At 39.1% G+C, this 26,554-nt stretch overlaps 1 protein-coding gene across 2 annotated transcripts in view; it reads right to left on the reverse strand.

The window, feature by feature from the left end:
• Positions 1-25,990, reverse strand: part of LOC5506437 (E3 ubiquitin-protein ligase TRIP12) — a 34,970-nt gene extending 8,980 nt beyond the window's left edge. The window contains exons 1-42 of one of the 2 annotated variants that reach the window (XM_048732281.1): positions 25,709-25,990; positions 23,300-23,362; positions 21,804-21,869; positions 21,258-21,311; positions 20,091-20,807; positions 19,355-19,423; positions 18,893-18,960; positions 18,244-18,324; positions 17,961-18,056; positions 17,467-17,549; positions 17,228-17,293; positions 16,883-16,918; positions 16,307-16,402; positions 15,780-15,872; positions 15,651-15,704; positions 14,956-15,063; positions 14,301-14,369; positions 14,083-14,136; positions 13,635-13,746; positions 13,453-13,520; positions 13,142-13,191; positions 13,000-13,028; positions 11,854-12,062; positions 10,422-11,026; positions 8,750-8,996; positions 8,016-8,216; positions 7,700-7,726; positions 7,420-7,502; positions 7,132-7,216; positions 6,680-6,751; positions 6,387-6,442; positions 6,029-6,071; positions 5,616-5,702; positions 5,101-5,180; positions 4,674-4,701; positions 4,560-4,591; positions 3,798-3,879; positions 1,624-1,703; positions 1,237-1,355; positions 515-568; positions 323-405; positions 38-119 (exon numbers count right to left, since the gene is read on the reverse strand). In XM_048732281.1, the coding sequence (XP_048588238.1) occupies positions 38-119; positions 323-405; positions 515-568; positions 1,237-1,355; positions 1,624-1,703; positions 3,798-3,879; positions 4,560-4,591; positions 4,674-4,701; positions 5,101-5,180; positions 5,616-5,702; positions 6,029-6,071; positions 6,387-6,442; positions 6,680-6,751; positions 7,132-7,216; positions 7,420-7,502; positions 7,700-7,726; positions 8,016-8,216; positions 8,750-8,996; positions 10,422-11,026; positions 11,854-12,062; positions 13,000-13,028; positions 13,142-13,191; positions 13,453-13,520; positions 13,635-13,746; positions 14,083-14,136; positions 14,301-14,369; positions 14,956-15,063; positions 15,651-15,704; positions 15,780-15,872; positions 16,307-16,402; positions 16,883-16,918; positions 17,228-17,293; positions 17,467-17,549; positions 17,961-18,056; positions 18,244-18,324; positions 18,893-18,960; positions 19,355-19,423; positions 20,091-20,807; positions 21,258-21,311; positions 21,804-21,869; positions 23,300-23,362; positions 25,709-25,764 (4,543 nt within the window). In that variant the 5' untranslated portion in view covers positions 25,765-25,990. Of the gene's footprint in view, positions 1-37; positions 120-322; positions 406-514; positions 569-1,236; positions 1,356-1,623; positions 1,704-3,797; positions 3,880-4,559; positions 4,592-4,673; positions 4,702-5,100; positions 5,181-5,615; positions 5,703-6,028; positions 6,072-6,386; positions 6,443-6,679; positions 6,752-7,131; positions 7,217-7,419; positions 7,503-7,699; positions 7,727-8,015; positions 8,217-8,749; positions 8,997-10,421; positions 11,027-11,853; positions 12,063-12,999; positions 13,029-13,141; positions 13,192-13,452; positions 13,521-13,634; positions 13,747-14,082; positions 14,137-14,300; positions 14,370-14,955; positions 15,064-15,650; positions 15,705-15,779; positions 15,873-16,306; positions 16,403-16,882; positions 16,919-17,227; positions 17,294-17,466; positions 17,550-17,960; positions 18,057-18,243; positions 18,325-18,892; positions 18,961-19,354; positions 19,427-20,090; positions 20,808-21,257; positions 21,312-21,803; positions 21,870-23,299; positions 23,363-25,708 lie in introns of both variants that reach the window. The other variant, XM_048732280.1, reaches the window with a different exon arrangement.
• Between the last annotated feature and the right edge of the window lie 564 nt (positions 25,991-26,554).

Raw genomic sequence — 26,554 nt, forward strand, 5'->3', positions numbered from 1 at the left:
GCCAGACTGACCTGACCAGATAAAACATATTTTGTACCTTGAAGTTGCCTTAGCACTTTTGCAGCTAACTTTTGATTAGCGAATTCGCCGACTGAAACAAGTGACCTGCTGTTCATCTCCTGGGGGTAATATAGAAGAAAATTGTAATTAAGACTTCATTGTTCAGGTGGAAAACGAAGGTTTAACTATGATGATGATGATGGTGGTGATGATGATGATGATGCTGTTGCCGATGACGTATCTTTGGGCAAAATTATAAGAAGTGCAACATACAATTTTTAAATCTATGAGCGCAAATGAAGCAGTACAATAGAGATCCTACCTCAAAGAGCATAGCTGCATTGTTGTTAAGGATGTGGATAGCTCTCATAAGACAAATAATCTCCAGTGAAGGGTCCGTAAGCGCTGATAAGATCGAATAGAAAAAGGAACATATGGATGATGCGTTAGTTATCAAAGTGGTGGAGTACAAGACAGAGAAACAAGGCTAACGAACGAAGATCAAGGAACTTACAGAAATCAGATGGCTGACAGACTGCTAGCATTTCCTCGAGCGACTGTCGCTTATCTGTAATGGCAATTACATAAAGATTATATAGATATCGGCTACTTTATCGCAAACGCACGTTGATCCGATTTCAATTCCTCACTGAAATATGCCAAGCCTCGTTGGCAGTAGGCGACCAGGCAAAAGACGAATATACACGCCACTTCTAACTATAGCCAACATAAACACTGATATAGCTGCGGCCGTCACGCAAGAGAGTGATAAAATAATAAAATCTTTCAATGAAAATAAGCCATTTCTGAGATGACCCCTTTAACAAAGTGGCTTTGTTGTTGTTGTTATTTTGCCACCAAAAGCCGAAACGCACGCAAAATAAGCCAACCGAAAAGTCACATTATTCCTTGGTGCAAGGCGCCTATTCCAAAGTTAACTAAAGCTGGCTCTTGCACCAGTTATGGTAGATTATATTCGGCAAAATAATGAGCACTCATCTGGCTGCAAGAGGTAAGAGGCATACTACATACACTGGTGATCCTCGTAATATATTTTTGTAGATACTCTGGTGATCCTTGTAAGATATGTTTGTAGATACTCTGGTGATCCTTGTAAGATATGTTTGTACATACTCTGGTGATCCTTGTAAGATATGTTTGTACATACTCTGGTGATCCTTGTAAGATATGTTTGTACATACTCTGGTGATCCTTGTAAGATATGTTTGTACATACTCTGGTGATCCTTGTAAGATCTCTTTGGTGGTGATTTGCTTGGCCCTCTCCCGGAGCAGCTGCCTCTATGTCTCGTGTTGTTCGTTGAAACTTCTCCATCGTGATTAAGAGGACGATACCTGTGAAATGGGGGGACACTCTCACATTAAGGACCGACAATTTGGAATCTGAGCTTACATCAAAGGTTACATAAGATTTTTTTTTCTGTATAAGGTATTTTTTCGCGGCCTGTTCGTTTGCTCAATATATATATATTTTTTTTTTCTATGGAATGCGGCTTTGTTTCAATCAAGAATTATATGGGCGACTTCACATAGGTTTCACGATTCCAGCGCAGCTATTTCTGTTTTTTTTTTTCAGCTATTAAGCACAAAAGGGATAACATACCAAATAGTGTGTTGTCCAACCCAGATGCTGGGCCGGCCTAATACGCCTTGTTCCTCATCGAAATCTCTGTCATCGTCGCTCTAGAAAAACGATCAATGCGAGAACATTACAAAAAAAGAAGGGGGGTGCCAATTTTGAGAGTAGTATAGTAAGTACGGATTCTCCCCGTCATCTCCGATGACGTCATAGCGTATTCTCCCTTAAACAATGGCGCTTTAAAAACGGGCTAATCAATTAATCGCTTAAGTGTTATGCTTATTTAATATTGGGTGGATAGAAATAAATTAGAATTGACATTTTGAGAAGTTTAAAGGCCTCTTGCATACAGAGTCAACGTCAGCAAGCATTGCTAGTACTGCCACGTCTCGGCTGAACACAGGACAGAAAAGTTGAAAAGCTACTTCACAGCACTTTCCAACTGTGTCAAAACAGCGTCACTCTTCGCTGTTTGCACGGGTTTACGGGTACGTTTCGCTGTTTGCACGGGTTTACGGGTATGTTGCGCTGTTTGCACGGGTTTACGGGTATGTTTCGCCGTTTGCACTGGTTTACGGGTATGTTTCGCTGTTTGCACGGGTTTACGGGTATGTTGCGCTGTTTGCACGGGTTTACGGGTACGTTTCGCTGTTTGGGCAGGTTTACGGGTACGTTTTGCTGTTTGGGAAGGTTTACGGGTATGTTTCGCTGTTTGCACGGGTTTACGGGTATGTTGCGCTGTTTGCACGGGTTTACGGGTATGTTGCGCTGTTTGCACGGGTTTACGGGTATGTTTCGCCGTTTGCACTGGTTTACGGGTATGTTTCGCTGTTTGCACGGGTTTACGGGTATGTTGCGCTGTTTGCACGGGTTTACGGGTACGTTTTGCTGTTTGCACGGGTTTACGGGTACGTTTTGCTGTTTGCACGGGTTTACGGGTATGTTGCGCTGTTTGCACGGGTTTACGGGTATGTTGCGCTGTTTGCACGGGTTTACGGGTATGTTGCGCTGTTTGCACGGGTTTACGGGTATGTTTCGCTGTTTGCACGGGTTTACGGGTATGTTTCGCCGTTTGCACGGGTTTACGGGTATGTTTCGCCGTTTGCACTGGTTTACGGGTATGTTTCGCTGTTTGCACGGGTTTACGGGTATGTTTCGCCGTTTGCACTGGTTTACGGGTATGTTTCGCTGTTTGCACGGGTTTACGGGTATGTTTCGCTGTTTGCACGGGTTTACGGGTATGTTTCGCCGTTTGCACTGGTTTACGGGTATGTTTCGCTGTTTGCACGGGTTTACGGGTATGTTTCGCTGTTTGCACGGGTTTACGGGTATGTTTCGCCGTTTGCACTGGTTTACGGGTATGTTTCGCTGTTTGCACGGGTTTACGGGTATGTTTCGCTGTTTGCACGGGTTTACGGGTATGTTTCGCTGTTTGGGAAGGTTTACGGGTACGTTTTGCTGTTTGGGAAGGTTTACGGGTATGTTTCGCTGTTTGCACGGGTTTACGGGTATGTTGCGCTGTTTGCACGGGTTTACAGGTATGTTGCGCTGTTTGCACGGGTTTACGGGTACGTTTCGCTGTTTGCACGGGTTTACGGCTACGTTTCGCTGTTTGCACGGGTTTACGGGTACGTTTTGCTGTTTGCACGGGTTTACGGGTACGTTTTGCTGTTTGCACAGGTTTACGGGTATGTTTCGCTGTTTGGGAAGGTTTACGGGTATGTTTCGCTTTTTGCACGGGTTTACGGGTACGTTTTGCTGTTTGCACAGGTTTACGGGTACGTTTCGCTGTTTGGGCAGGTTTACGGGTACGTTTCGCTGTTTGCACGGGTTCACGGGTACGTTTCGCTGTTTGCACCGGTTTACGGGTGCGTTTTGCTGTTTGCACGGGTTTACGGGTACGTTTTGCTGTTTGCACAGGTTTACGGGTACGTTTCGCTGTTTGCACAGGTTTACGGGTATGTTTCGCTTTTTGCACGGGTTTACGGGTACGTTTTGCTGTTTGCACGGGTTTACGGCTACGTTTTGCTTTTTGCACGGGTTTACGGGTACGTTTTGCTTTTTGCACGGTTTAATGGTACGTTTCGCTGTTGACACGGTTTAATAGTACGTTTGGCTGTTGACACGGTTTACTGGTACGTTTCGCTGTTCACACGGTTTACTAGTACGTTTCGCTGTTTACACAGGGCGTAAGGTACCTGGCCGTATTGTTTAACTGCTTGGTAGACCGTCATGTTGTATGGAAGCACTTTGTCTCCAAGCATGATCTCCAGGTGATGTCTAACGATAAAGAAAATTATTAAATGTGGTGATCTTTACTATAGTGTTCGTTTTCTTTTTTTTTTTTTTTTTGCAATAGAAAAGCATGATATATAGATAGATATAGATCTTTAAAGTGTGCCTTTATATTGAAATAAGGTGAAGTATAAGATATAGGGCAGTATGACCATTTTAGTGCGCCTTTATATTGCAATAAATAAAAGATACGATGAAGGAAGCAATGTGAACTTTCTAAACTATGTTTATAGTACTCCTCACAGTACCATTTCCGAAAGCAGAACCTATACATTGCAACATGGGAGTGATGGCATCATACCAACAGATGTCACAGGCCATTATCGTCGTTAAAGGGTCGGTTTAATAATAAATAAATCTGCCTCTCCAGTGCTTTTATCGAGAGTTATTTGACAAAGACACAGCAGTATTAGTAGAGGTGCAGCAGATAGGTTTGATATTTCTGAAAAAACAGATCACTTTTGTTCATTTCTTTTTATGTACTGCCAAGTTCAGTGAATTTTATGTACCTTTTTTCTATAAATTGATTGTTTGATTAATTTCTAGGATTAGTAAAAACTGGCCGTTTTCGCCCTTATGTAAAAGGACTACGCATCATAGTTATTTCGAGTCATCTTTGGTTATAGTGATCATACAAACTGATTTAGAAAAAGCATGTTACTCACCTTGGTATGCTTTCTACTTGAAGTTCAAATGCCTACAAAAATTGATAAAAAATTTTTGTTAAACTAGAACATACAACACGTTTAAGGTGAAAACAAATGCTCTTAGATACTTACCATTGATTCATCGATGTCATCATCCGATCTGCAAACAACCAAAAAGAATAAGCATTATCCTTTCCACACCCGTAGCCAGGATTATGAGCTGGGGGTGGGGGGGGGGGGGGTGGGGTGGGGAAGACTAGCGGACCATTTTCTTTCAGGTAGTGGACTTAAGCGATTATGCTTAGAACTGGGTTCACTGTGTGGCCTATACATTGCCAGCCAACATTTAGAGGGGTCTGCACTGACGATTGTTGCCTTCAATTCGAAATGGGTAGAACATAAGGTTAACAATTACTAAATGGTCTTAAGTATATCTATGCTGCTAGTACAATTTCAGCACTCACCGACCCTATCCCATCCATCCGTGGTGATGCCACGCCTAGGTAAAGTGATACAAGGCACGAAGACAGGAGAGTGTTTGTGTTTTTGCGATACATACCCCTCGTCGTCACTTCCATCCTCTTCAGCTGCCTCTTTGACTCTGCCATAGCCCCGTACAACAAGATAACGCTCAACGGCCTGAAAATAAGTTTAACATATAAGTATATATTGGAGCCTCCATACCACCTCGGAGCCAGAAAAATGTGTCCGTCTGGGGTTGTTAGTTTAAATGATATTTTATTTAAAGTTTTTGACTGAAGTGGAACTTAAAAAGTGTCTGTTATAGAGGGTGTCCGCTTATATTCGCAAGAATGAAAATTTAGTCTGTTGGTAATAATTCACGCACGTATCTTCCTATTCATATCATAAGTGGATGCTGTTGCTTTTGCCGCTGCTGATGCTTCCTTTGGTGTAGTTTTTTTCATTGTTGTTGTTCTGTTTGTTGTTGTTGTTGTTTTGTCTTTGCAGCTGTTACTATAACCGCCGTTGCTGCTGGTGTTGCAGTCTTTGTTACACCGGCGTTGCGTCAAACTGGTCATCAATGCTTTTGGAGCCATTAGACATTCCCCTTACCTGTACAAGGGCAAGGGGGTCAATCTTCACGGGTCCACCCTTCCACTGGCGTACCGTCTTGCAGTCGGGGTGACGCTGTAGATGACACTACAGAAAGATAAAGGGCGATTAAAACGATAAAAAATCAAAAGGTGAACTTTGGTAAAATGTGTAGTCAGCTACAAGAGAAAGGGTAATTATCTTAATAAGAAAAAAATACGGTAAACTTTGGTAAAATGGGTATAATTTTAATAAAACAAAACGTAAACTTTGGTAACACAGATAGCCCACTGCAAGGGAATGGTTCATTATCATTATCGGTAAGATGAATCACTTAAAAGTATAGGGGCCATCAGCTAGAAAAGAAATACTAAGATGAGCATTGGCAAAAACGATTTTAAAAGTAACGATCATTAACGAGAGAAGACACACACCTTGATTTGATGGGTGCTGAAGAAACGTAGTGCTTGGGAACCCCTGTGACAAACATAGAAAAAAAAACCTTTGGCCATATTATTTTATGGTAAACCCCTACATGTTGTGTTATGGTAAACCCCTACATGTAGTGTTATTCTCTGTCATTTCTACTCGGACAACTCCCTGATAAACTTTAGCCCAAGTTCCCAAGAGTATAGTCATTTCTACTCGTATAATTGGAACACAGGCCATATCTTCCTTAGATGGCTCCACCTGACGGGATTGGACTGTACCACATGCTATGGTATAGCCGAACATGTCTTACACATAGATATAATCATCCACCACATGTTATCTGTTCTGGAACTTCATTACCTTGACCCCGACGAGCTGCTTGTGCCGCTTGGTGCATCGTGGACTTTCACTGGGAACTGAAATATCACATGTCAACTAAGCATTGCATTGAGTTACGATAATCCAAACCTTACAATGTGGCCATGAGTCTCTGTTGAATCGTACCATAGCTAAAACAGGATAAATTAAAACAAACACAAGACCATACTCATACAATATACTTTATTACAAGCACTCATGACCCAGATGCAAACATAAAGGCCATAAATGCATAAATGCCAAAATTACACTCCCTTTCTCTTGTAACCACAAACCTGTTCAACTTGATTGACACAGCAGTGCAGTTTGCTGATCAGAGATGCAAGTGCTGGCTTATTATCTACGTTCTAAGCAAGCAAAAACAGGTTGTCAAAGAGAGAACACGGCAACAAAAATCATACAGTACTGTATCTTTATCAAAAAATGATACTCCGGAATATCATAATTTCCCTTTTTTTTAAATCAAAAAATTAATTTGTGAACTCCGTCATGATTAACACATAATACATTTCAGGTAACAGTTACAACGGATCAGCAAATACAACGGATCAGCAAAAATCAAAAGATTTTGAGTAGTTAAAACATCAGTTAGAACAGCGCAAAGTACACATTTCTTCTTCCTTGCGACGTCATAAAAATGGGAGCTCTTGGGGTTTCGCTGATGTTTGACATAACTTATATACGTGTAAGGCCCTGTATATCTGCTATGCTTGGGGAAAAAACTTACTGATTGATCCATGAACGATTGCACAAACACCCTCAGTCTTTTCTCGAGATCAGGCCCGTCGTCTGATGGCTGTGGTGTGATGTAGCTGTGAAATTAAACAGGTTTATTAGCTACATTATTACACTAGGTAGCCTCGCACAGTCCTTGCAAATGTTCGATGTTCAAGATGGAGACTTGGCAATGGCGATCGAGTATCAAATTAAAATAAACAATCTCAAGGGTGAGGGCATGTACAAACCATTGGTTTACATGAGAAGGGAATTGGTTGTGTAAAAAGCAAATATTTACCTGAGAAGCTTCGTGACGAGACCGCTATGAAGAATTTCAAAAGAGCTGACGCCATCAGAGTCTGACAGTACAGTGTTAATTTCCTGTAAACAAGAAATGTGAGCTTTACCATTGATGTGTCGAATGCTGTGAGCACATGTGTTTGCGTGGATGTTGTGCAAATGAGTCCTAAACAGTTCTTAGACCGACAGCTTCTAATGAGTATGTAGTATTAATGAGTACCGTATGTAGTTGAAATATGTAGTATTGGTGAGTATGTAGTTGAAATATATTAGCTTACCTTTAAAGCTTTGATGTCATGCAAATTCTGAAACAGTAAGTGTGGAAATGCGAGAGGTAAATATATAGAGGTAAATAAAGTCTGTATATTTTCTAGAAACAAGGGCTGGTTGAATGTACAACGCCGAGAAGACAACGCTGGCTCGCGCATGTTCGATATTTACGGGTGTTGCATCGTCAAGAAGATGCGACAGAACATGACAAGTCATCCTGAACAGGACGAGATGTTGGCCAACATGCGCGGGCTGCCGTCCCCTTGTCGGCCTCGTGGATCTAAATCACCTTAAGAAAGACGGCACAAAAGTCAAATCACTCACATCTAAGCCAAGAGACTTTGTGGCTTCAATTAGTTTCTGCATGACATCCAGAGCAGGGTGTGATTTGCCACTGTCGTCATCAAAATACGTTGAATAGAATGTGACAGCCTGTTCTTTGATCCAGGAGCGGATCTTCTCCTTGTTATCAGATGACTTGGATGTCAGCACTCGAAGGGCGCTATTGGTGTTATTGACATCCACCTGTGTATGACAAGGCAAACCTCAGCACGAGTTAATCACTTCTGTTGAATCCAAGCATGATCTAGGCATATCTTCCTTGTTTGAGCAAGTTAAACCGAGCTCTTTTACGTCCCACAATACAATGGCCATGGTATGATTGAATGCCGTGTTTTTCATTAGCCATTCCCTTCCTACTTTATTCACGAAATAAACTACGTGTGAATGAAGAAATTTTTTTGGAGATGATTCTGGAACTTATTGTAAAATATATGGATATGATATGTAGTGCTCAGAGGTTTCAGAGCAAAACAGTAAAACGGAACATTCATAATGCAGAAGGACAGATACTGTATTTTTGAATTCAAGCAAGTACCTTTTGAACCAAAAATCACGAACAAAGAATCAGACTACAATCATAGATGGTTATTTGAAAGTTTTCTAGCAAATAGAAAGCTTTGCTTTTAAATGAAAATAATAACGTTATGGTTGAACCGGAACCACATTCTTTAAAGCTTCCTCCTAATTATAAGCATATGCCGTTCTTGATCATTTACCCTGGGAAGCCCATCAGCTGGAAGCGACGAGGTAGAAGCCTTTGCACTCCATCTTGACGATGACAAAGAGGAGAAGAATGAGGACTTTCCATGGTGATGTGACGACGTGGGGATGGTACCTGACCGTGAGAGCTCGGGTGCGTCTCCCTCTGACCTTAGATCCTGCTCCATCAAGCTTTGGCACTTTTCTTTGCTTCGAGGCGTGCGCTTAGATCTCCGTTTCCCTCTGAAGACATCCCCAAGTCTCCTGAAAATAATGAAATAAATTCACTGACGTTTCAGGTTTATGCCTGTCATTCAGAGCTTGTTTCAGTTATGCCTATGCAAACCATCGAAATTGTTCAATAGATTGCAGGAAGTCGTTTTAGTTATAGCTCTGAGAAACAAACTGCTGTTACATCACGACTACAGAAACATGAATCATGAAGTGAAATACAATGAAACACATTGCATGAACAATGAAGCCAAAGCAACACTTCAGGTACTAAATCTGTTTAGACTTGTTCGCATTTTGTGGTTTAAGTGTTTAGCTGTTCATCTACTGTTCTGTCATTGAAAGCGCAACAATAAGCATAGATCAGGCCCATTCATATACAGTTGAGTAATAATAATAATAATAATGAGTTTAATTCAACCTTTCGCAGTATAGACTGGATTACAGGCGAGTCAGAGATACAAGTAAGCAATACAATAAACTATAATTAATCAAATGTAATCAGCATATTTAACAGTAACGAACTCGTTGAAACGACTCGTATTAGTAGGCCTCTGATAAGATTTAGATCTGAGATTATAACCTGGATCATGCGTAATGCGACGCCCTTTAATGATAGCAAAAAGAGGATTCTCTGGTTTGATTCTGGAAACGAATCGCTGGCATGCGATATTTCTTCGCTCGTGCAACGTTGGAAGCTTTGCAAGCGTGAGTGAGCCCTCATAACTACTACCTGAGAAAGCGATATTGAGCGCACGCCTCTGAACATTCTCTAGGGCGTCAGACAGATAATTTGGAAGGTTCGCAGCTGCTTTGTCTCTATTATCTTTGTTCTACAAAGGAGTTCTTTTGTCTCTATTCTTCTCGTTTTTTGTGTCGAGGTGCGGATTTTGTTCATTTGCCCAATCGAATTGTAGCTTGTAAGAGCTGCGTACTGACCCATACAGTTACCACCTTATGTTCAAAAATTTGCTCGAATGTTTCATTACTGTCGAATCCGTTGTATCGCGACCCGCGTATTCAATACACGATTTGTTTTGGTTTTCTGTTCTGTCAGTAAAACCATTCTGAGCCAATCAGAGTCTCGCTTTGTGCACTTCCCTGGCTATCCTCTGAACGAAAACCAGACAGTGTTGCGACAGAAAGCCAGGCAACTGCACTAGGCGAGAGATGGCAAGAATCTGATTGGCTTATAATAATTTGACTGGCGGAACAGAAAATCCCAAAAGAAAAAAAATCGATGTTTTGAAAATGCTGCGTCAAGATACAACGGATTTGACAGTAAAAGCTTTTTTTTTATCTTTGCTTTGATTAACTTGGCTTGTTCATTTGTCAAAATACTTCATCTAGTGAAATCTGGCTGAGGTGTAGTGCATGCATTAGTCTTACAGTAAAATGTGTCTATGTGAATCTCGCACAGTCAGCAACAAGGTATACCATTAAACAATTGAGACTCACCGTGACGTTGGTGGTGACGGTGGCTTTTCAAACACTTGTATTAAATGTGCCTGATGAGATGAGTAAGGCTCACCAGCCAGTGACAGCCCCCTTCCACCGTCCTGAGCTTTACTCTTGGTCTGCTTAGATTGAGGTGTGGTGGCCATGAACGATCCACTCGCTAATGCATTTGCCTTGTGCATAACGCCCTCGCGGCGGAACGAAATGTGATAAATGTCCGGGAGCTTTTTCATCAAAATATCCGCTATCTGGAGGGCGTTGACTAGTGTCCGTAGATCATTCGACTGCAACATCTCGCCTATTAGGCTCGAGATGGGGTGCCTTTTGAGGATCTCGCTCAATAAATCAGAAGGGGCGTAACAGGCCAGTCGAAGCATGGCATTGATGCATTTGTGCCGCACAGCCACGCCTACAGATGAGTTCATAATGTTGTAGAGACAAGCAAAGAGGACGTGAGTGAAAGCATTGCCGTCAGGCCCATCTTGGAGAATCTCTATGCGCTCGTCTTGCTCTGTATTGGAGCCGCTTTGCAAAGTCAAGCTTGTTGATTCACCAGCTCCGGCACATCTTTGGATGGGTCTAGTTGTACCAGTATCTTCATTGATCTGTGAAATATTAATATCAGTACCCTGTTGGCGCCAAGACTATAGCATATGCTAACAGAAAAATTGTAGGCAAAATAATGACTTACTGCGGTTTTAAATATTCAGTCACACTCGTCAATAAACACAAACTGCTAAACGCCAGTGCTGAAAAACGCAAGACTAGTTCCAGTACCTTGCGGATAAACCAGCCTTTTTGTTTTGAAATAGCGGCTTTTTACCGGCGAACCGTCACATTTTGGCGAATGCTAAGAAAACTAGATCAAACTTAAGGCTATATTTTTCTTTATGACTCCCTCATCAATCAAATCTGTCATCTTTTGTACTGTATGATTTTAATGCTGTACAGTTAGTCAAAACAGCGACTGAAGTCAGCCTTTCATACCTTTGCTCGAACGATTCAACAGTACGATTGTTTGTTTAAGCCAGAGCACTCGCATGCGCATACGGTATTCAGCACTGTCCTGCTAAACCGCTTTTATACTCCATTCATTCATTCCAAAAAACAAATACAAAAAGCCCTGAAGGAGTCTAATTAAAGACGAAAATTTGGTCGAATTCCAGTTTTTGTTGTATTGCATTCATTTTTTTAAAAAAAATACATTTGGTGTTTTTCGGTTCGTCATTAACTTGCTTATAGGCCTCATTGGAAGCCATTTCAGTGCCGGCCAATGACAACGCTCCAAAGACTTTGAATAAGGGATACTAGAAACCTTTTATTTAGGTGTTTGAAATCGTAAGCGAGAGATGTAGAATATTCAAAAATTTCAGTAAGACACTTTTTTATCTAAACATCAACAAAACGAAGGAATACTTGTCCACTTATGTACCTGTTGTAAGGCATTAAAGTCGATGGTATAGCTGCGCCCCATAGTTGATAAACTCAACTCGTCTTCCCCACTCTGGAAGGCAGCCTCAATGATCTTGCAGTCTATCCAGGAGTAGGAATGCCAGGTGCCCCTGTCGTCTCGCCACTGCCATAGGCCGTGCTCTGTCCTCAGCTGGCTCTTGTTGAGAAGAGCATCCACAGAGAACACACCTGGTGAAGAGAATAGAAATGAGTTTGACAAGAGCATGTACGTACCAACAGAACACAACTGCAGAAAAGATGTAAAGGAGATATATAAGAAAGAGGGCTGTGACAACAGAGAACACACCAGAAGGAGATATGAAAGAAAGACAATGGGGCATGTGTCCACAGAGAACACAGAGAAATGTCCACAGAGAAATGAGTATGACAAGGGGCATGTATGCACCAACAGAACACAACTGAAGAAAATATATGAAAGAGATGTTTGAAAGAGAGTTGTGCTAACAGATACCACATCAGGAGAGGAGATATGAAAAAAAGACAAGGGGGCATGTGTCCACAGAGAACACACTTGAAGAGGAGATATGAAAGAAGTGTAAGAAAGAGTGTGCACAGAGAAAACGGCCGGGAATAAAAGAAACTGTTGACAAAGGATGTTTTCATTTAAAAAAATGGAGAGCAAACATATTCTGTGGTCAACGAGGCACACATATCCCCTAATTTACATATTACCACATTACGACACCTTTTACCTTGGTTACTTTGACCACTTCTACCACCATTGTGGTATTAGTATCGGGAATAACTTGGGCCAAGTAAAATTATATTCTAATTTCACGAGATGTTTTCTGTAATTGCCCGAGCCTTCAGCCAGGTCAATTGGAAAAACAATGAAAACACAAGTTAACCCATAAAGTCATTACACATATATAATAAATTCAGCACCCGCGTGCGTCCAAAATGCTTTGGCTCTTAAAAATAAACTTAGTCTAATAAATTTGACCGTTTTCAAGATAAAAGTTTGCTTGATTTACTCCCAAGCTACTTTCAATGACACTATCTCGGTCAAAATATAATAGCTGCATGTCAAGGTCCCTTTCATCTCGAAAATACATATTTGGAAGCGAAACTTCAATAACGTTGTGAATGCAATCCATTTTCTTACCTGTTTTTGGAAGCTGTGGAAACAGCTCGCTAGAAAGGTACAGAAAAGAAATGACTTATTTAGTGCACGCAAAACTGTGATACTTAAAAAAATAACATCATATAATAAAAAGTGTAATCAAAAGCATGAAAACGTCGCTGACCTGATAAAACAAGTAATTTCGTAGAACTCTTGAGGACTTCTTGCAATGAGCTGATGAAAGAAGGTTAGCATGTCAGGTGTGTTTTACTATTTTATTCGTGCGTTTATTCGGACGGTTTTTTAGCAGAATTTGCAATCCATGCTTGCAAACACCAAATAAACGCTAACAAGTACTTAAAATCATACCAACAATTATAATAACGTACGTATTGGCAAACATGAAGATGTTAAATTTGTTACAACAGTTTGAACCCAAAGCACAAGGATGACAGAATGTTCTGTACCATCACCTTTTTAAAACCTCTTACTTACCTCTACATTTTCGTTATTTATTATATCCAATGTTCCAACCAGCAGAAACTTCAATGTGTCGGCAATATCTGCGTAAGTGCAAAAAATTGTTTTACACCAGTTTACACAAGGTCATAAATTACTGGGTAACAAAGTATAACTACAGGTCGGAAGCAAATTAAGGCCAGTAAAATTTCACTTACTGTTTTTGATCATTTGTACGGCTAGTTTTGGACAGTTTGCACACAAAGAAGCAAGCATTCTCAGGACCATTACAAACGTAGCTGTGCTGATTAGTGGTGGGGAGATCATCAACTATAATTAAGAAATAAATGTCTTTTAACAAATATCGAATAATAATTAACGCATCATGACTAGTCATGGGTTTAATGTGGTCCATGGTTTAATCTCTGAGCCAACTCGTGAATGCAAATATATTTTCCTAGTTATTCTTTTTTATTTGCGTAAAATGTATACAGCATAGTAAAGAATGTCATTTTTATTTTCTCTTTACCTTTTTTTGTCATTTTATTATTTTTTTTCTACAGGAATTGATGACATAGTATAGCACACTATTACAGAAGTAAAAATAGTGATGTATTTTATTCAAATGGGAAACAATTTACTGAAATCCAAACTCTATTCACATACCAATTGTTGTATGTTAGTTAGGAGTCCGTGACCTGCAAGATCTTCAAGATGGGCCTGAAGCAAGAGACATTATGTCGTAAGCCAATTTGTATCCGTATTACATGCATACAAAGAACAAACTAAAGCTCTTAATACTGTACCTTATCATGCTGGAAACTGTCGACCAGCCGTGAGAACGCCAGGCAACAACTTTCTACATTAAGCTCTTAATACTGTACCTTATCATGCTGGAAACTGTCGACCAGCCGTGAGAATGCCAGGCAACAACTTTCTACAGACTTCTTGTCCTAGGAAACATAGTCAAAATAATAACTATTGCTAAGTGTGATCAAATATTGTCTCAATGGCTACCTTATCAAGCTCTTTTGCATTCCAACAGAGGTAGAAAAATATTACAGGTGTACAGTACCACACACCCCAGACCTCAACCAGTAAAGTTAAGAAGGCAGATCAAAGATTCAAACTCAGACCACAGAAGAGAAAAAGTCAAAAGGGTGATTTAGATCCACGATGCTGGGAAGAGGACACAGCCTCATGCAAGCATTTCTTGCCGAAGTTACGTCATGCCCAAGGATGGCATTTCGTGTTGACTCAATCAAGAGATGCCAAAATCATGGATCCAAAACACCCTCTTCAGAACATGAGCCATGAGCATATAATTGAACTTGAGCGAGCCAGCATGTGCTTCCCAGTGTCATGGATCTAATACACCCTAATGTGCTCCATTTGCGCTTGTTTTACCAGTGCAACTATATGTTGTGGCTTTATTGCCAAAATGTAGCTAAACCATGACTCAGTGATTCAAAAAGGTATCTATATGTTCAATATTTAACAGGAGAGCCGGTATAACTACAAAATATCAAATAGCCTTGCCTGTATTTGAAGCCTTGAACTGAGAACTTGAATGGCATCTTCAATGTAGTGGAAATCGTCAGGACCAACACTAGAACAACAGTTAGAGGCGATGGCAAGAGCTGATCTCTGGAAATGCAATAGACAGTGTTACAAAGTATAACCTTAATAAGTTAGATGAAGTATGAAGGTACAAATGCCAGGATTTTTTTATCATATGATTTATTTTTATATTCTTTTTCGCAAGTTCGAACCAGGCTCTATTGTGTACCATGTGGTAATAAAAGTCTTATGAATGAATAAAGGAATGAAAGGGTAAATGGGTAAACAGATAAATGAATGAATGGATGAATGAATGAATGAATGGATGAATATATGGATGAATGAATGAATGGATGGATGAATGAATTAATGGATGGATGGGTGGGTGGGTGGGTTTGTGGGTGGATGGATGGATGAATGAATACCGGTAGATCAATAAATGGATGTACGGAGAACCAAACAAACAAAACGAAGAAACCTTACTAGAGGTACAGTATATACAGCAGAAAATCATACAGAAAATACTGTATCTTTTAGTCTTGCTGTCTTGAATAAGGAAGCCTGTTTCTTTTTTGGGGGGCTTTATAACAAGAGTGGCAGGGGGGGGGGGGCATCTGGTAATCACCCATCATGATAATGCTATGCTAGAGCACTTCATATTTGGTACCTCTCACCTGTGCGCTTATTGAAAAGAAATCAAGAAAGAGTAGACATGAAGCCAGTCCTCCCTAAAGTAAGGAAAAAAGACATACTGAGGATTACAAGAGTTTTTAACAAAATTCATGGGATTTAGCTAGACTTACAGCTTGTAGGATGGATTTACTGTGCCTCTTGGAGAGAGTTTCTAGAGCTGTGAGGGACTGTTCAGCGACATCCATGCATTCTATGACTTGTAGCTGAAAGTGAGAGCATTGTCAGTAAAATCATTTTTGTCAAAAGTGACTTTCTCCATTCATGGAATCAAGTGACTGTTAACAACCAACTGTTTATAGCCAACATCTCAATTCGGTGAGGCTACCAAGTGGGGTGCACAGAATACACTTACACCCCCCTTATATGCCAAAAAATTGGTCATTCCTTATTGAAAGATTGTCAAATACTATGTTTTTACCATACATATGTACAGTACCAATGACTAAGGTCTCCTGGCTAGTAAACCCTGGGTATGCGCCTGATTTTTTTAAAAATCTTCCTGCATAGGTTTGTGCAGTGTGTCAAATAGAGACAAAACTGCTTCCAAAAAAAAATATTAAAACATATGTAACTTTCAGATCTTAAAAAAATTTAGACTTATGTTTAAATTATTATAGGAAACCAGTGTCATGTATACCTTTTCTAAGAATACCGGGACTGCTTCAACCACCACTACTGTTGACCTTGGTAGACTTTCCATGACGTATGTTAGTGCTCGGCAGGCATGGTTGACCTAAGAGTTTGAAGAAATATCATGAGTTCAAGAACTTTGAGCATGCTTTGAAGATATGCTGAAATTAAATCGAATTACTGCATTTTTTAATTAAAAAAAATTGGAAATGGATTTGAATTCTTGGCAGTTGAGCAACACAAAAATCTGGGCTATAATTACTTTAATATTTCCTGGTACTGTAAAAGATTCTGTTGGAGTGTGTCAAATGCACTCAGCTACAGTAACAAGATAACAAGTTGAAGAAATATCATGAGTTCAAGAACTTTGAGCATGCTTTGAAGATATGCTGAAATTAAATCGAATTACTGCATTTTTTAAATAAAAAAATGGGAAATGGATTTGAATTCTTGGCAGTCGTGCAACACAAAAATCTGGGCTATAATTACTTTAATATTTCCTGGTACTGTAAAAGATTATGTTGGAATGTGTCAAATGCACTTAGCTAAAGTACCAAGATTATACAGCAATTAAACAACTTACCAACTCAAATTTCTGTTCTTTATTGAGCAAGTTAATCTGGAAAAAAAGAAACACTCATACTGTACATACTTTCAAAGACGCTGTAAAAGTAAAAAAAAGGTTGTATTGGCTAATTTATGCTCAATCTCAAGTGGGCCAAATGCAGCCAAAGATAAATTCATAGAACCAGCCTCAAACTCAATCATGAAACTACAAGAGAATGTTTCAAAGTTCAGAGCTAGAAATCGAACATAGGCAAAATGGGGCTAATGAACACCCCACTTTACCCCCATAGAAACAAAAAGAAAAACAGCAATGATAAATCCTAAAGCAACTAAAGTATAATTGAGGTACAAGTTGACTTACCAGGGCTGGAACTACTTGTTTAACAGGGAATCCAGCTAAACTCTCTTCGTTTCCCATGACAAGAAGCTACAAAAGACAGTGCCACAAATGTTCATACAACAACAAGTTAATACATGACACATTTACAAATACCTTATTGAAAAAAAAAACAGATGATTTGAAGAAGGCAATCCATCAAGAGGTAACAAACTAACAAGAGGTGATAATACCACATACAAAGTTGCACTAAAAAGCCTTACCTGGCACATTTCTATCACAGCCTGTAGTTGCTGGCTTTCATCAGATGACTGGATTCCCTGCAGCAACTGCTGGGCTTTGCTATCTGTTAGAAAAGAGCAGACAGCATTTTAAAAATATTCTAGCAGAACATAAACATCACTTGTACTGCACACCAATGGAAACCTGACTAGTTTTCTGTCATTTTGCATTAAATAATTATTTGAGCTTGAAGATACTGCTCTAGGCCTGGTAAAGGAGACAGGGGGGGGGAGTAAAGGAGGGCATCAGAGGGACATGGAAATTAGGAAATAGTGAGATGACTTTGAAAAAAAAGGAATAGGAAAACAAAAATGGGGGAGAAGTGGATGAAATCAGTAAAAACTGTGAGCTGCACAGATTATTTAAAAGTTAAAAATGCAGTTGAAAAACTGGAAAAAAAAAACACAGCAATACAATCAGATCCATAAAACATGTCCTGTTCCAAAGCAAGGCATGCCAAGGGTGTCTTACTTACTCGAACCACTGTTACTAGCTCTGTGTAGAAGTTGATGCATTCTTGGGCCAAGTGATCCAAATAGGTGTGGGGGGACACCTCTAGCTTCGAGCAGACCTGAACGTTGAATAATTAGGTAAGCAGGGAATGTTATTGGAACACTAAAAAGGTGATCAGACGATATGGAACATTATTTTGATTATTTTAAAAAAAGTAACAATGAAATGTTATTGGATCTCTAGAAAGTTGATCAGATGACCGGGAAATTTTAATTAGCTAGATGCCTAACTCAAGTCAGACTTACTCTGCAGTCTGGACATGTCATCATCCTTCAACTCTCCATCATCGGCCTGTAACGTGTCACCACCACCAGCAGCTCTATCATCTTAAAGACAAACAAGAACACACACATTAGGTACCCAATACATTCAAACCACAAGGAACTTTATCTCATTCAGACCACAAGAAACTTTATCCCATAGTTTACCACATTCTATACCCATGAAGCTGCTCCACTATCATGATGGAGTGGGGGGGGATGCCAATTACAATCAACTATCCTGCCTGAATGTTTATCTAGATTTGACTTGTTACAGTATGACTACCCTAAAGGCCTGGCTAAATTAGGCGACATGTCGAGTGCAACTTGTAGTGTGCAACATGTCTCTCAGTTTAGACACCCAGAGACATTATAGCACACACCAAATCTTGTAGAGAGTTGAGAAACATTTTCGTGTCAGGCTATACAAAATTTGTTGCGCGTTACATGTTTTTGGTGGTGGCTAAACTGGGAAACATTTAGAAGACATGTCGCACGCTACATGTCGCACTCGACATGTCGACTAGTTTAGCCAGGGCTTATCATACCGATTATTATAAGTTAATCAAAATTTCCCTTCACCATTGGAAGTTTATTTATAATTTACTTGGTGCTGTTCCACTATACCACTCACCACTAGAAGACTGTCCAGGTTCATTGGCTCTAGCCTGCCCAGCAGGTGAGCCCCGCCCAGGTGATCCCCTTAACACAAAAAGATCAATTAAAATTTTTTGTCATGCCAACATAAATCATACATCGCCATTCAATTCATTCTAAAATCAAACTCATTACTTCTTACAATAAAATGTTAAAAAAATGCCATAACAAATAGAATCGGGAGAAGATCCCAAATTGTAACAGTTTTATTTGTGAAACAAATGGACATTTTGGGTTCTATATTTATTAATGGGAATAGAAACAAGAAAATTGGCAGCATCTTTAGTCAGCCTATCTGATTAAATATACACTTTTATAAGATTGAAAACCACATGGATCCTAATATATATTTTTTACAAATGAGCTTAGAAAATAAGGTTAAGTAGTATGTGCACGGAGTTTAGTTGAAAACAACATCTTCCCTTAGTGCTATACTTACTCTGAAGCAGACATATTTGGTGACTGTCGGCGCATCCAGGTCCTTTTCTTGTTTTGGGAACCTCGCCGACTGCTAAGGAAACATTGAAAGGTATAAACAGACAGCTCCTTTTGTATAAAGCTCTTTTAAAAGAGTGTTATTTGACAGAATTTAAATGAAGATACAGTATACACAGTTTTAAAGACACTAAGTGTATTCTCCTGTACTTCACATTTATAGTTCTTAAGTAACGGTCCAGCTAAGAGATAACAGCGAAAAAATGCATGGAATGCAAAATGCACACTGGCATGTAAAAAATTTATTTTTTAATACTAGAAATTTGATTGGCCGAGACACAGAATTCAAGCATAAGTTACACTTCAAACAAGATTTTACCTTCATAATGTGTTTTGATATATATTGTTAGGGATTATTATTTTTTTTTTTGAATATGGCTTATTAGAGAAAGTTGATGTGGAGAACCTTGTTAAAATTAGAAGAGAGAAAAAAAACTATAGTCCTTGCTCCATCTGATTGGTTCAAAACAGAAAATCACCAATAAGATATATTAAAGAGCATATTTTCGACATAATTTCCTCAAGATCTTACTATATTCTACATGTTCTTACCAGCATGTTTTGTATAAAAAGATCCTATATGGGGAAAGCTTTTTGGCACAGAGCAATGGTACCTTGGTTCCTTCTTGCATGAATGATTACTTAATACATGAGATTCTACTTTGCTAAGCAACACTAACCTGTTACTTGCACAGGACCCCGTTGCCTCTGATTTCTGGGACCGCCTAAAGCCGTCTGGCTTAGGCTGGTCACGCTGTTCAGCAAGATCCCTGTTCAGCTGATGAGATAGCTGTGAGGCCCGTGAGCCTGGCTGGCTGGATTGGTTACCCAGGTCTCTGCCTCGGAGACCTACTGACGATAACGATGTACGTAGAAAACCAAACCCTGACAATGAGACTCGGCTATTGACACGAGATGCTGTAGGGAGGCTTTTCTCAGAGCTTGTTGCCCTCAAAGCTTTTCCCTTCCCTTGATTAGTAGGTGGGGCTTTTCCCAGTAGTTCTGAGTTTGAGGAACTGGCTGTTGGAGGGGGTATTGAAGTGTGTGATGCGCTTTTCTGTCTGGACGTAAAGTGTGAACTCCACTTGCTATCGCCAACAGGTAGCTTACTGTTGGGTGTATTTTTCTGTCTGGATGACTGTGAACTGGACTTGCTATCACCAGATGGCTTGCTGTTACATGTGGCTGTAACCTTACTACTACTAGTAGAAGCTGGTGTCCTACTATAAGCAGCCGAAGAAGACTTGCTTCCAGCGGAATGCGTTGACGTCCTGCTATTTACAGCTGTGGTAGATTTGCAGCTACTAACAGTTGTGGACTTGTTGTTATCAGGTACAATGGATTTAGCAGAGTCTTCTTGTCTGCTACTTGCTGGTTTTAATCTATTTCTAACAAAACTGTTAAAAAAAATCAAATCAAATCACAGTAACGAATAGGGCAATAGAGGTTCTTGACTTAAAGCAGCATTGTCACCAATTTACTTCTGGAGGTCCGACGAAAACCTCAACCGTTAAAAGACAAAAGAATCTATTAGAATCCGAGATATTTAACAGGCCATCCGCTCTAAATTATCAATCACATCCTCAAAGAAACTTTCAATAGACACACTGCTTTCAATATTTTGAAATATTTTTCGTGTTTTCAGTTAAAAATCATCGGATATTGTTAGGTAATCGACCAGAAGTAAACTGGTGACAATGCAGCTTTAAGGAATCATAAACCAAATATGGTTGGCCAATGTCCAAACACTATCATTTCTTCTTCCTGGAGTGAAGCAACCACCTACTGTATTATATATCACAATAGATAAAAGGGGGTAATATCCTTTGGATGTAGATAGCACATACCTGTTGCTTGCTGCCGAGGGATTTCTTGTAGAAATGGATGCTCTGGACCTTAAACTGAGAAAAGCATACAGTACATTTAATTTTACCTACTGTAGTATTATAAAACTTTCCAGACATGAGAGTATTTTTGAAAGGGTCGCATTTCAGGATGCATCACATTTTAGTCAAAACAAAACATTCAATCCCAGGTACAGTATCACTCTCAAACATATGCAAATGTGTTTGAATTTGTTCACAAACAACGCAAATCCATTTCTCATCTGGGAATAGCACATAGTCAATCATACGTACCACCATGACCAATCAATTCCCTTTCTGTGTGCATTGAAATGGTTTATGACGCAACAGTGAAAACATGAAAGCCATGGATTGGCTAGACTACGCACTATTCCCAAACATGTGTTTCTTATATTCAAGAGCGGTACCGTACAGTACCAACACAAGTGGCACAGTACCCCCAGAGCAATGCAAACTTGCTGTTTAATAGAGGTTGTCCTTCTTTAACAGAGGTTCAAAAGAAAAGTAACAAATCCAGAGGCTACTTACTTGTATGGGCAAGTTGGTGTGGTTGAGCTACTATTGCTTCCAGCAGGCTGGGCCGAGCCTTTTTTACTGAAAGATAATATACAGTATCAGAGGGTTGTGCCTTTCAGAATGGAAGCCATACAGTAGATGCATATGTATACATATAAGATTTTTAAATAAGAAAGTTCAGCTTGAGATTTTACTAAATTTTAAGAACAAGCTAAGATATAAGCAAAATATTGTTTTATTAGTGTGATGCGTTATAAATAAATGATTTAAGATGTGTTCATAATAGCAACCAACAACATAAATGCTACTGGTCATTTGTGTAATTCTCTTCCTAATAATCTATTGGGTTTTATAAAAAAAAATTATACACTCACATTAGAAAATCATGATTAAGAACATTTTTAAAGCTGCATTGTCACCAGTTTACCAATTGTCACCAGCGTAACAATCTCTTATGATTTTTAACGGAAAACGTGAAAAATATTTCAAAATATTGAAAGCAGTGTGTTTACTGGAAGTTTCTTTAAAGATGTGATTGATAATTTAAAGTGGATGGCCTGTTAAATATCTCGGATTCTAATAGATGTCTCGAAAGTTTTATGATACTACAGTAGGTAAAATTAAATGTACTGTATGCTTTTCTCAGTTTAAGGTCCAGAGCATCCATTTCTACAAGAAATCCCTCGGCAGCAAGCAACAGGTATGTGCTATCTACATCCAAAGGATATTACCCCCTTTTATCTATTGTGATATATAATACAGTAGGTGGTTGCTTTACTCCAGGAAGAAGAAATGATAGTGTTTGGACATTGGCCAACCATATTTGGTTTATGATTCCTTAAAGCTGCATTGTCACCAGTTTACTTCTGGTCGATTACCTAACAATATCCGATGATTTTTAACGGAGAACGTGAAAAATATTGCAAAATATTAAAAGCAGTGTGTTTACTGGAAGTCTCTTTAAAGATGTGATTGATAATTTAAAGCGGATGGCCTGTTAAATATCTCGGATTCTAATAGATTTTTTTGTCAACGGTTGAGGTTACCGTCGGGTGTCCGGAAGTAATCAGGTGAAAATGCAGCTTTAACCTTAAAATACTCCAAAAATAAGAACGACCCAGCCCCAACTGAAAATTATCCTTATAAAAAATAGAGTTTACTGTAATTAAACTATAATTTAATGAATAAATAAACTTCTAAATATTTACTTGCTATGAATGTGTACAGTAAAATTACACAAATACAGAACTCACTTTAAAAAAATATTGTCAGTGAAAACTGCTTATGGCAATAAATATTGGTAAGCCATTTACTGATGGTCTTAAATGGATTATCTTTTGTTTGATCCATAATAGCCTGCATTTAGTAAAAATACAATGAGACCTTTCAGTCATACACTAGAACTGTGATTTGCCAATCAACATTATTACAGTTTGCACTGACAACATTTTTTTTTCAAATAGTTGTATATAAATCAAAACAAGGAAATCATTTGGGAACAGACTTACCGTTTTTCTTCCACCTTGAACTCGGATGAGACAGACGTCTGAGATTTTCTTTTAGAGGGAATCCTAATAAAAGGGAAGTGAAAGAACCAGTTGAGCACTCAGTTGAGAATTCATTATTCAGATTCTGTAACTGTGCTTTTCTCTCAGTAAAGATGAAACCATAATCAGAAGGTGAAAATGAAACATAGTGTGCATCCAAGAAGGAATAACTTGTGAAGATATTTTGAAATTTCTTACTGGTGTACAGTAAAATAGAGAGAAAATAGTATTTACATATGCTCATATGGTACTCTAGCACTTCACATGCAGAATCCTAGCTTTAATATTTTCAAATAACAGCAAAATTCAGATCTGTTTTCTGAGCCTTGAGCTTATTATTTATGATTTCTAACAGACCTCTTTTAACATATGTTTCATTATGTAGAATAGTATGTATGTATATAGAAATTGTCAACTCTGGCAGCTAAATAAAAGGGTGAAATTAATTCCTTATATAAAGATTTATTAAATCACAAAAATATCTGAGTCTGAGTTAAGGCTAGTTTAGTCAACACTTTGTCATCATCACAGTTGAATTGATTTTTCATTTTCTATAAAGTGGTTTTCATTTTCCATGGCATGAAATTTAGTGATTAAATGTCCCCACAACCAAGGGATGATTAGTCCCAACGCCCGGGCGTGCAATAACCCGCTTATTGCCTTGTCATTGCCCCCTTAATAATCACTATTGTCTTGCAATTTTGCGATTTACATCGAAGAAGAGAATGTCTTGACCTCTTTTACATGCATAGTGCATACCAAAACCTAGAGTTAAAGGGCTGTGACCCTGTTCCAATCATCTAGGGTGACTGTGCTTTATAGAGGGACTCGGCAGGCAAACATTGCCTTTCACATTGTACTGAAATTGTAAGTTACAATTTAGATTTTTCATCATCATGGTTGTCTCTAGTGGACCGAGGAAGATATGTTGTATCCCTAAGTTTAGGTGTTTCTATTAACCTGTGACCATTTGTCTCCCAAAGAATGATATTTTGAGTGTTAAAATGTAAAAGTTAGTAGGAATTTACAGGTTTGTCGATTGATAATGCACAAATTCCCTCTCTGTTCTCTTTTTTCTTGTAAACATTCTTTCAGCCACTGCTGAACATTTGCCTTGCCCCCTTTGTTTAATAAAAGGAGTTTATTCTCATGTTTCCATGTCATAGCTGTCAACCCAACTTTGACAGAAATCTTGTTAAATCGGGTGAAATACAGTAAATATGTGAAGAAACCCAAGGGAGCCAATGCGGGTGAATACAGAGAATGTATGTGAGCATTGTCACAAAAATTAGGCTTGTGATGAGGTCCAAAATCTTGTGACACCCGCCTAAAGCAGGTAAGTCGACAGCTATGCCATATTCACCCCCTCTTTTAAATACTTCTTTTAATCCCACATCTTTGTCAGACATGGTTTAAACCACCTCACGAGGTAGTTTAGTTTTAACACGTTTAAAACCAGTTTAGTTGGGGGAGTGGTATGTGAACGGTTGAATAACATGTTCCGTTAAATAACCTTTAAATATGTTTAGCATTTTGGTGTTAATGGGGTACTTTATAAATCAACAGACCTTCAACATGGCGTGGTTACCTACATAAAGTTTCTGGTGCTTCAATTATAGCTTGATCACGTGGTCAAACCAAACATTGAAAAAATAAATAAATATTGAAAACGCACAACTCTAAAGGATTCCACACAAAAAACAATATGCAAAGGATTTATACGTAGAGTTCTATGATTGGTATTTTTCGATTTAATGAGATATATTTTCGATAAATGTTCCTTTAGTGTCATGGCACCATTTCGTAGCGAGAAATAGAGATTGGCCAACTTTGAACAAAGCTGTTTTCAACATTTCGAAGACACTGTGCTCCCTCGTCCATTATTGGGTCTGTTTCTAGCCTGAAAGCGAAGTCTATACTAGAAATGACATTATAGTTTAAAAGTTAGGTAAAATTACAGCAGGAATGGCGTATATAAACCACTAGACAATTTTTATTCAGACTAGACGATCAACTTTTTTTACAGCTTCTCGCGTTAATATTAAAAGGCGCAAAACATCAGTTTCTAGCCAAAATTAGCCATGGAAATTTCATTAAACTAAAGATCAATATTGTTTGCTGTAAATCCGATACATAATTTCCCAAGAAATCCGTATTAAAGCGAACGAACGATGTTTAGTTTAGAAATGTTGAAGCGATAAGGGGTCGAATGATGGCGCGAGTTCGACACGAATTTTGATATGTTTACCCTAGTTCGCTATTTCTCCCTCAAACTGTATCATGGCAGCTACATGGAATTCTTCGATATCAAGATATCATTCTACTGCAGCATATTTTACATTGTAAAGAAGTTATAACAATAATACGAACCTTCTTGAACGATTGAAAGTCCCCCCTTGTTCCCCTTCCACAGAGGACTCGTCCATATAAACCTCAAAGCATGACCCGACCCTGGCGAGAGAAAGGGTCGTTTGTGGCACTCGCGGACAGAAATAGCAACTTGTAAGGATCTATGTTCGAGCTGCAATGTTTTCTTAGAAGAAAACGTGGTGTTTTGAGGCGAAACAGGGTCGAAGTAGACTCAATACTTCGACCGTATATTTACAACAAGAGACAATCGACACGAGTTGTTGGGTCTCGCAGCTTCCTGTACAGGCGGTCTTTACCAATCAGGAACGAGTCCGTACGCGTGCGCGACTTGCAATTTGAGCCGGCGATCACGAATCGCGCGCGATGTGCGATGTGCGCGCGACATGCGACAGAAAAAAACTTCCGTGATTGGTGAAATCTCTCTCTTTTTATTGTCTTTATTTTTTTAAGCTATGTTAAATTAGAGCGCATACAACGCGATTCGTCATTCGAATATTCACCTAAAACTTTTCTGATAATAAAATTTCACATCCTTTTTACAGAAACAATCTAAAAAAAAGGTTGTGATTTTGCCACAATTGCTAGCTATACTGAGTTGTTAAACGGAGCTACTTGTCGCTTTTTGAAATCATAAACTTTTTACGAATTTTCCTTGGTCAGCATATGTAATCTATGCCCTGGTCCTCCGGGTTTTTTGCCACAACGTCTTTCTCTTCTTCAGATCGCTGCCCGCTCACGATACTGAGTCGGAGGAAGTAAAAAAAAACATGAAAAGCCGTCGACTACCGCGCGTGCTGGAACTTGTGTTTGTTCATGTTTACTCGTCACGATTATAATCCTTTATTC

This window comes from Nematostella vectensis, chromosome 9 (genome assembly GCF_932526225.1).
Source record: "Nematostella vectensis chromosome 9, jaNemVect1.1, whole genome shotgun sequence".
Lineage (NCBI taxonomy): Eukaryota > Metazoa > Cnidaria > Anthozoa > Actiniaria > Edwardsiidae > Nematostella > Nematostella vectensis.